This window comes from Meleagris gallopavo, chromosome 4 (assembly GCF_000146605.3).
Source record: "Meleagris gallopavo isolate NT-WF06-2002-E0010 breed Aviagen turkey brand Nicholas breeding stock chromosome 4, Turkey_5.1, whole genome shotgun sequence".
In the NCBI taxonomy this organism is placed as follows: Eukaryota; Metazoa; Chordata; class Aves; order Galliformes; family Phasianidae; genus Meleagris; species Meleagris gallopavo.
Genome location: NC_015014.2, coordinates 16549912 through 16560087, shown reverse-complemented (window position 1 = coordinate 16560087; position 10176 = coordinate 16549912). Strand labels below are relative to the sequence as shown.

General features: G+C 42.3%; 1 protein-coding gene across 1 annotated transcript in view; it reads right to left on the bottom strand.

Annotated features, from left to right (window-relative positions):
• The window catches only part of LOC104910673 (electrogenic sodium bicarbonate cotransporter 1-like), a 28390-nt gene extending 18659 nt beyond the window's left edge, over positions 1–9731 (bottom strand). The window contains exons 1-4 of the mRNA XM_019614581.2: positions 9600–9731; positions 8874–9035; positions 3899–4077; positions 2459–2531 (exon numbers count right to left, since the gene is read on the bottom strand). Coding sequence (XP_019470126.1) covers positions 2459–2531; positions 3899–4077; positions 8874–8927 — 306 coding nt within the window. The 5' untranslated portion in view covers positions 8928–9035; positions 9600–9731. The remainder of the gene's footprint in view (positions 1–2458; positions 2532–3898; positions 4078–8873; positions 9036–9599) is intronic.
• Positions 9732–10176: the final 445 nt, after the last annotated feature.

The window sequence follows — 10176 nt, the reverse complement described above, 5'->3', positions numbered from 1 at the left end:
GAAGAAAAATGTCTAAATATTATTTCACCATTCCATTATAATTAATTCTGTAAATCATTCCTAAGAGAAACTTCAGCACATTATCCTCCAGAGTAGCAAGCAGTGCTTTCTGTGTTCTGGCAAAGTATTCACTGGTTATGGGGTTGCTGGCATGGGCACTCGGAACAAACCTGCTGCTAGCCAACAGAATTAAGAATGTATTTATAGGAAAGTGCCTGTCATTCTCCTAGCAGGGCAGAGGATGTTTTGGATGAGGTCTGCCATAGCTGAGCTGGAAAGATGAGTGACATTCAAAAACAGCACAAATACAATACCCACAAAAAACAAGGATGGGATTATTCTGCAAATTCCCTGTTTTATTGAATTTGGGAGCGTTAGTGTTCAATTTGCTGCTGACGTGAGAAGACTCAAATGTTCTGCAATACATTCTGCAAAGCAGTTCTTTGCAGCAGGAGACCCTACTGCTGGAGTTTGTTGAAGGTCCTGAAACACTGCCAGCTAATTCCTATTGGAACGTGGGCAAGGAGCATGCCAACTTATCCTCAGACATCCTCCCATGAGGATACTGCCCATACACATTCTTTGGAGAAGCTGAGAAGAACAATGAGGGAAGCAAGAGCAGGGGAAATAACGGAGCCTGCAGAATAAAGGAAGAGAGATCTTGTAAGGAAAGGTCACACGAAGTAACAGTGTGCCTGCACTCAGCACCACTTAAACCATCCCAGGAACAGGCAGTATCCTGCACAAGGAACAGATAAGCATGTTTTCTAGTTTCATCGTGTGATTCGATGCACTGAGGATGCATTTCTTTGTGGTTCTGTGCCAATAAATCTCAGCTCTTGGAAAATAGCTGTCTCTAGATTAAATGGTATGTGAGCAGCACAAGTGTCCAAAGACTTTTGTAAAATCACAGGAAGAAAGATCAGGAAATTAAGAAATCACATTTTATTGCACTGCTTCCTACAGAAGCATGTTTTCTGTACTGCTGAGCTGGGCATTGCTTTTGAGCAAGAAGAGGAGTGCTCTTTTAGGAGGATTCAGCCCAAAAGAATGGAAATCTGATTGTTGTGCTGGCTCTTTTTAAAAGCAAGGCAAACTGCAGGAGCCTCACACTGCTGAGGTGCATGCCTTGGCAGCCCTAACAGGCAGGGCAAAGTTCCTGCTCTACGAAGGCAGTGGCAACAGTCCCAAAGATTTTTGGCCAGAACTTTACCTATGGAGTAATACTATCTGCTGTAGGCTGTGTTCATTGCCATCAGTTCTGCATATTCTCTCTCATCAAAGTTACTTCCTTTCAGTGGGCACACACATGCCCCATGAGTAAATACCAGATGAAGATTTTCATCATCCACATGTAAAAGATCCTGAAAATCTGGTTCTGACAACTCATACCACATAACTTATTTCCTCCTCTAGAAACAGCTAGACTTCAGGGTGAATGAGAAAGTGAGAGGTACCTGCAGGCTGCATTGCTCCCCCCAAAAGTAGAAACTTCAGCCCAGTCACAGAATCATAGAATCACAAGGTTGGAAACGACCCATAAGATCATCTAGTCCAACCGTCTTCTCATTACCACTGCTACCACAAGCTACTAAACCATATCTCGCAGCTCCTCATCCAGACGCCTCTTGAACACTTCCAGGGACAGCGACTCCACCACCTCCCCGGGCAGGCCATTCCAGTACCTGACCACTCTCTGAGAGAAAAAGTTTTTCCTCATGTCCTTCGCTCTGACACATGTTGTAGAAGCATTCTTAATTCTGCACTTGACAGCTTCTTCTGAAGCTATAAAGCAAAACTGCTTTAGGCTCCTGGAGGCCTCCTGGGAGTAAATGTGTCCTGAAAGAAGGTGCTGCGAAGTTGCATTCCTGCACCTCACAGCAGCTCAGCACACAGAGTTCTATGCAAAGGAACAAAGCCAGTACATAAACACCTGGGTTTGTGTGTGTGTGTATGTTTTACCATGTGCACACACATGTACATGCAAATGTACTTTTCTGGATTACATATTCATGTGTTAATCTGTCTTTGACACAGCAACCATGCTTCACTGCCAACCAGCCTTCCATGATGTCATCAGTAGGGTCTCAAAGTTTATCTGCAATATGCTTTCCTTACAACACAAACACAGCAGGAGAATAACATCATAAAAGAAAACTTTACCATGCACACAGAAGAAAAATCCTAAATTAAAATCTCAGTCCTCAAAACCAACAGCCCTGAACCTTGGTACTATCTATATATCTATAGCACACCATAAATACATTATTTTTTTCCTTCCAAAAATTTACATTTAAGCTTTCATTAAATTGAAGAATTGCATCAGTGATTCTCAATACTTCTCCATTCTTCAGCAATGAGTCTTTTTAGAAGCACAGAAATGGTGTAACAGTTGTGGTCTTGGCCGCTTGCTTGCACTTCTGTAAGCAGCAGGAAGCAGAAAAGATTATGTGCTTACCTTCAAGATAGGAGCCATAAAGACAGACACACCAGTCAGAATGAAAACAATTACTCCAGTGACTCTCTGCTCCCTGGAAGAAAAGCATTAGGTTAGCAGAATGCTTTCAGCTTCAATTCCAATTTTGTTCCCTTCTTAGAGCATTCAAAACCTATGTAAATTCTGGCAACTCTTTTTTTGCAGCCACATTTTCAAAGCTGACTGACAATAACAAGCCAACACCTTCAGGCAGGCATCTTTGTCATGACCAAGCCTTGTACAGATCTTTTTTCAAGCACCAAATCAGTTTTTGTATGCTTGCTTGTTTCCCTAGCTCCATTGTTTGTGGATCAGCAGAGTGCTGCTACCAAGTAATGAGAAGTGTGTTTAAATGTTAAACATTAGAAACTGTTAACCAGCAAACCAGACTCTCTGCACGGCAGCTTTCACAACATGAACATGCAAATAGGTAATAAATCATTAGCTCTCCACTCTTAAATTAGCAGCATATTTCAAAGCTTGGTCACAGCATTCTGACAGTTAGATAAATGCTGTTTCTCACTGTGCTGTACACTGCTCTGCACACCTCGTACAAAGGGAGTTCACAATCCCCTGGTCCAGGACTTCATGGGGTGCTGGACATTTGACTTAAGAGGCACCCACAACTGCTCCCTGCATCTGAAAATACCTTTGCAAATAGTATTTCTGAGTACTTAAAGTTAGGCCATTAAGTTTCTATTATTTGCCTAACTAAATGATTTCCAGGAGTGCCGCTGCTCCTGTTGAAAGCACTTCAGGCCACTTAATTAAGGGCAACCAAATACAGAACAAATGGTTTGAATTAATAGAATAGATTGCTTTAGCCACAACAAGTTTAGGTCTTTTACCGCTATGTTTGCTAGCAAACACCTGCCTAGTTTCCATGGATAAGGACATCTGAAGTAAATATGTCTTCTTTCTCAGACACTGAAAAACTGCTGAATCTCATAGTCAGGTTGGGAAATACGAAGAAGGATGTAGGAGATTCTTCATGAAAACACTGCAGTTCCCTGATGACACCAGACCATAAAGCATTGTGTAGTTAGAGGTGGCTTCAGTGTGCATGATCAAAGTAGACAAAAATTATCTCAACTCTGAAATTAAGTTCCCTTTTCTTCCTCCCTTCACTTGCCTTCACTCTGTACACAGACATACACATGGTAGAATGGTTTTCTTCCTTTTCAAGAAAGAGTATCTGCAAAAGGATTATGCCAGATAAGCTTCTAACTGGATATATTCTCTGAAGGCAGGAAAAAAAAAAAAGCTGTAAGGAAGCACAACTGATCTGAAGATTTACTGCAAATCTAAGAGCTATTTCCCCCTGGACTTCTACACGTGCTCTGTTCAAAGCATGACCATTTATAGTACAAACTGATCTCTGAGGGCAAACAAGGTAATAAAGGTCTATTTGGTTTGACATACCTCACTCCCAAAAACTTGGGTTGTTCTCCAGGGGCTGAAGTTTCGGTCTCCATCTTCAAGCTGTCAATATGAGCAATGGAGATCACAGTAGCAGCAACATACCAAGGCAGACCCATAAAGGAGCAGATAATCATCAGAATGGCCACCCAGAACAAATCCAAATGATATCCAGCACCTTTCTGTGAAGGGAGACAGACAACCTTAGCTTTAATTATTCTAAATGCATAAGGACTAGCCAAGGTTCTGGCATGGGGCAGAGGCACACCAACCAAGCAGTATTTCCTTCAGCTGTATCTTTAGTGAACTGCTTGGCTGCTCTAAGAGACAGAAGTTTTCACAAGCAATTAGCACAGTGGGTCACACTGCTACATAAAGGATGAACTACTGCTTCAGCAGGGAAAGCAGGTATATGATACTGTTCTGGCAAGTTCTGAAAACAATATAACGGGGTTAAGCAATAAGTAAAAGAAAGTAGCAGACATGCAAGCAAAAGACTAAGCACTGTGCAGTGTTTGGAGGCTGGGTTGGTGCAAGACAAGCCCTGCAGCCAGTCAAGTAGTTCAGTACAGTGGTACTTTTTACACAGCAGACTACGAGTTAAATATGACTGTAGAGAGGTTGTGTTCACTGAGAAGTATTAGGTTAGTTACACGTCTTACCTTGTAAACAGTATAAGCAAGTTCTCAAAATACATGTATATCTTGATTACAGTGTGTTTACAGTAACCTGAAGGAGCGCTGCATTGCCTCTAAAAAAAAAACAGCCACCAAAAACTGGAACCACACTATATATGCTATTTTTACAATTTAAGCTTTCCCAGATTTTTTTTACATGAAGTGACGCAGTGACAAGAAACCAAATACCCAACACTACTCCAACTCCCTGCTGACTCCGCAGTGTATGCAAAACCAGAACTAGAACACATTTTCAGAGCATGAGACAGACAGAGCAACAAGAGAGTTTGGACAGGGCAAGAACGTGGAACGGTAGTCTGTAAACAAGTGAGCAGTTTACATGGTGAGAACAGTTATCCTGCTGATCTGCTACAAGTGCACAGGACTTCTTTTGACACTGTGGGAAGCCAGAATTTTCACCAACTGTTTATATGAGTCTAGCTCTCCACACAAACATCACTGTCAGAGTGGAGTCTGAACAACTACCGATGATGGAGGGAGAGCAATGTTAACCCAGGTACTGGTGCTAGGAAAGGGATTATGTCATTCTGGACTGTGGAAGGTGTGAAATCCCCGTTCAGCTGCTTTTGCTTTGCTCACTTCACTTGGTTTCTCTCTTCTCTCGTATTCTGATTTGCAAAGACATGGCACACAACCAGTGTTTGTTATCTTTAGTTGGACTTGAGGTACTCTTCTGAAAGTCAGAAATTCTTCTGTATAATGAAGAACGAAGTTGTTCACAATCCCTTTCCCAGGCCCCATGTTTTCTTCCAAGTACAACAGCTCCTTCCATTTCAAGGGCTATTTCATTTGGCATCAGGAACTACAACAGCACTTTTGTGTGCCAAGTCATCTCACATTTGTGTGAGTGACAGCATGGATATGCACAGAGCTTTAAACGCCCAAACCAACCTTTCATAAAACCAGACAGAAGCCTTATTTTATGAGGCAGCTGTTGTAAAATAACTCAATGCAATGACTTAATGAAGCTTACCTGAATGTAATCTTAGAGATATATGGTGCCTGCCAAAAAGGTAATATTTACCATCTCCTATCTCAGAGCAAGATCTCAACTCCTATATTTAGGGTACAAAGCAACTGCAGAAACTCAGTCAGGGCTTCACAGTCAGTCTGAGCAATGCTGATTTTGCTGGGTACTGGAGGTACTTTCCTGAAAGCCCAACTATGCTTTCTGGGGCACACTGACAAGAGCAACTCATGGGACACATAACCCATCAAAAAAAGAAAGCTGCCCTCATTTTTTGATTCTTTTTAGAAACCTTTGTTCTTCAGATTGATCTGAAGAGAAACACCAGTGGAAACTGATATTGTAAACAGAAGTTTCTGTCAGAGGCAGACAGCAGCGCCTGCTACCAAAACACTGGGTGAATTCACCCTAAAAGCCTTCTCCAAATCCAGTACACTCCTCCTATTATTAATCGTTTTTTTTTAAAATACATTAGTGGACTAACAGAAAATTCACCAGTCACAAATGCCAAGAGAAGAAGCAAAAAAAACAAACAAGACATCAAAGAATAGGATCTTCAGAAAAACACCAAAGAATTCTTTACAGTTTGATGTTTGAAAGATTAACCTTTTTTTAAACTTGTTCAATTTGATTTTATTGGAAAGAACAAATGAACCAGTCCTATGTGGTGACCTAAGAGGGAAACCAACCCAGCTCCTCTTGAATAGTAGTCATTGTTTTCCTAATACATTCACTGCTTACTTTGGCTGGCCAGCAGCACCCAGGCGGTTACTGAGTGCCACCTTGCCAATACTTTAACAGGGCAGCAGCAGGAAAAAAAAAGGCCTCCTTTGGTCCTGCAGTAGATGTGTACCAATGTACATTTTAATGCAGAGCAGCAGGAGAGGACTGGAGAACCCCCATTTCAACAAAAGCACATTCTAACAACTGTAAGAAAGGAAGCAGGAAACAATCTTTTATATTAAACAGTACCTTGTGGGAATGTGTATACTTTGTGACTAAAAAAGTACACCCAGTACTGATGATAGCATGAGCAGGAGTAGGGAGTTAATCCTGCCCCTGTACTCAGCATTGGTGAGGCATCACCTTGAGTACTGTGTTCAGTTTTGGGCACCTCAGTACAGAAAGGATATTGAGGTGCTGGAGCAGGTCCAAAGAAAGGCAACAAGGTTTGTGAAGGGCTTGGAGAATATGCCCTATGAGGAGCGACTGAAGAATCTGGGGCTATCCAGTCTGGGAAGAAGATGGCTGAGGGGAGACCTCATTGTTCTCTTGCAATATCTGAAAGGTGCTTACAGTGAGAGCAGGGTTGGTCTCTTCTCACTGGTGACAGGACAAGGGGAAATGGCCTCAAGTTGCGCCAGGGTAAGTTTAGGTTGGATATCAGGAAACACTTCTTTACAGAAAGGGTTGTTAAGCACTGGAATAGGCTCCTCAGAGAGGTGGTTGAGTCACCATGCCTGAACGTGTTTAAAAACTGTCTGGATGTAGTGCTCAGGGACATGATTTAGTGGAAGGTTGTTAGAATTAGTGTAGTATGGTTAGGCTGTGGTTGGACTTGATAGTCTTTAAGGCCTTTTCCAATCTGAACAATTCTATGATTCTGTGATTCTATGTTCAGACAGTCAGAAGCTCACAACAAGAAGGCTGGGTACCTCTTCCTCAGAAAGCAATACCTGGGGACTTCGGTCTTTTGTGGCCTTTCCCAGCTTTGTTGGGACAAAGCAAGCAGCAAGAAGGCTAAATCATGACAGCTAAAGCATACTAAAAACTGAGGCCATGTCAATAAGAAAAAGCCGCCATCACAGGAGGAAACCAGACACCAGCAGAAAGCAAGTCTGTGCCAACTGCCCTGTCTGACAGGCAGGCAGACATCTGTGCTGAACCTCGCCTCCATACGTGCCTTCACTTAATGGTGTGCTTCAAGGACAGGGTAAAGATTAGCCTTCCCATGAGGAAGATGTGGGCGCAGCATTAACTTTATCTGTCTAGCTCCAGATGGCAAGTAGCAATGTTCTGAGGTTTATTTCAAACCAGCCCCATGAGACAGTAGCCAGCCACCATTCCTCACTCTGCACAACAAACCTTTCCCGTGCCCTTCTGGTCTTTCAAGTCAGTGTTAAATCACACTGATTGCCTAATGCCTACAAAGTGACCATATGGAACATCCTCCTCTTTTTCAAGTAGGAGCCCAATGCACAGAAGAGCTACGTTTCTGTCAGCTCTCAGTATAAATGTTGAAGTAGCTATCAAAACTATGACCCAGAACTACCTGCAGCTAGAGTGAGTCTTTGCTGTCATGGGTTAGACCACTTGAAATGTCTGCTGTTAGCAAAAAAGGAAGAGATTTCTTTTACAGGAGTTTAATATGTTTCAACAGAAATGACCATGCAGAAAAGCGAAAAACCCTACAGGCATGAAAACCTGCACAGCGCTGGTCTGGAAAGTTTATTTCAAAAATATTACTACATCCTAAGCTTTATATCCACATGTCAGTGGATATAAAGCTTTAAATAACATCCAATTGTGGTTATGCCTTTGGCATACCTACGATCTCTTCAGCTTATTTCTTGTATTTTTCTGTACCATAACACCAACACAGCTACCAAACGTGAGCCACCCTTTGCCATATCCATCAAAGGTGGGTTCCTTCAGTCACCCTGGCACTCAAAGCTCTCCTTTGGAGTGGCTGACAGCCACACTGATGTGCTGTGCCCAGGAAAGGCCATGACAGAGACTTTGTTCTGCTGACAACACTGACCTGCAATTGCCTTACAGTAAGCACAGTAACAGGGGCTTATCAGATCTAGGGAAGGTTTGCCTATTTTGATTAGATCAGAAAAGTTTTGGCCTGGAGACAATAATGCAGTGCTGTCCAAAGAAAAATCAGGTCATTGCTCAGGTTGGAGCAGAGGCACACAGGCTCTTCCAGTAACAAGCCTGAGCTGCCTATGACAAATGCTGTCTGTAGATTTATGCACGCCGATATATTTATCCTACAGTTAACTTTTGTCCTCTTCCCACTGTTGTGGTGACATAAGGGAATACTCAAGGTATAAGCAAGGCAGAAGAACCCACCTGTCCAGCTCTTTCTACCTCTTCAATTTATGGCTCATGCTGCACCATGCTCCCTCAATTAGGCTGTCCTTTGAGTGAGATCCTTACCTGGTTGATCTACTGTGCCCACCTTCTTTTTCCTTGCATGCTAAACCACGCTGTGTGCTGAACACTGCCAAAGGCCCTCCTCCATCTCTAGCACAGAAAAATCATGGGGTAGCTCTTTGCACACATGCAAGTCATGAAGCACACCCACCTTGAGCTTGTGTTCCTTCCTGTTGACAATGACGGCTGTGATTTGCTGGTCCATGAAGATGAGGATAGTCACCAGCAGTGCAGGGATGGCTGCTGCCAGATACACCCACCATGGGTTCCCTCCAAAAGGTGGGATAAACCAGCCCCTCTCAGGACTGGTTGGCTTTAAAGGGCAAGAAAAGGAAAGCATGTGTTAGAGCCACAATATAGCACAGATATCATTATGCTATAAATGCACAGAGCTTTTCTTTCCAATGAACAGCTAGAGACACTTAAAATTTGTAATAATTCTCCCAATCAAAAGCAACAAAAAGTTCTTGAAAATGAAACTGCTTATTGGGGGCCAGCTTTTGCAAGCTGATTAGCAGCAAGTTTACAAGAGGAGCTATGAGGAATGTGCCAGTAATGTGCCAGCTGCTCTGATCAGCTTCTCTGAAATGCCTCCAGGAATCTGAGTAAAGGAATGTCTCCAAGGTGGCTGAGCATATAACACCAGCTTGTTGAGTCCTGGATATGAGAAACTACACCCAAAGGAGGTAGGAGAAGCTAGGATTTGAGATCAGCCAACCGAAACAATGCTCATTAAAAGGATAACAGTGAAGTAAAATGGTCGTTTCTAGTGAGCTAATTACTTTCCTGTTTTGAGGGCAACTGATGTTATACAAGGCAACTGGGGATAAAAGGGAACCTATTCCAAAAGCCATAAAATGAGTTGACAAGTACATACCTTGAATTCACTTGGCACAATTAGTTTTGGTGTGTCCACACCTACCAGGGCATCTATTCCACAGAAAATCAAAATGGATAAGATAATGGCAAAGTCACTGATGAGCTTCCTGGCCTGAAACAGGAGTCAACATGGTAAGGTTAGTTAGCACTACAAAACACCACTTTATCCATGTCTTACATACTACGTGAAACTCCAAGTATGCATTTGTTGGCAATACAAAATAATCATTTCCCCTTCTGTAGAAAGCAGGGTTTACATTGTAATGTCTGATGCCGTTTCCACCAAATGTGCCTTGTTATTTCATTTTTTTTGTCTGAGAGTCAAAGAATTAAGCCTAAATGGAAATATGAAAACAAGTCTGAGGAGAAGGATTGCCTGTTCCTTGCTTTGGCAAGTCAAACTGCCAAAGTAATGTTGAGAACTATTTAACATCTTGAGAAGAATTCTGAGACAATTTAGCTTTGTTTCTTTTTCAAATAATCTTGCAAGATTTCATTGTGATCGTCCTAATTACTGAGACTTCAAGGTCAGCTTCCAACATTAACAGATATTGAATATTTATAAATGAAACTTA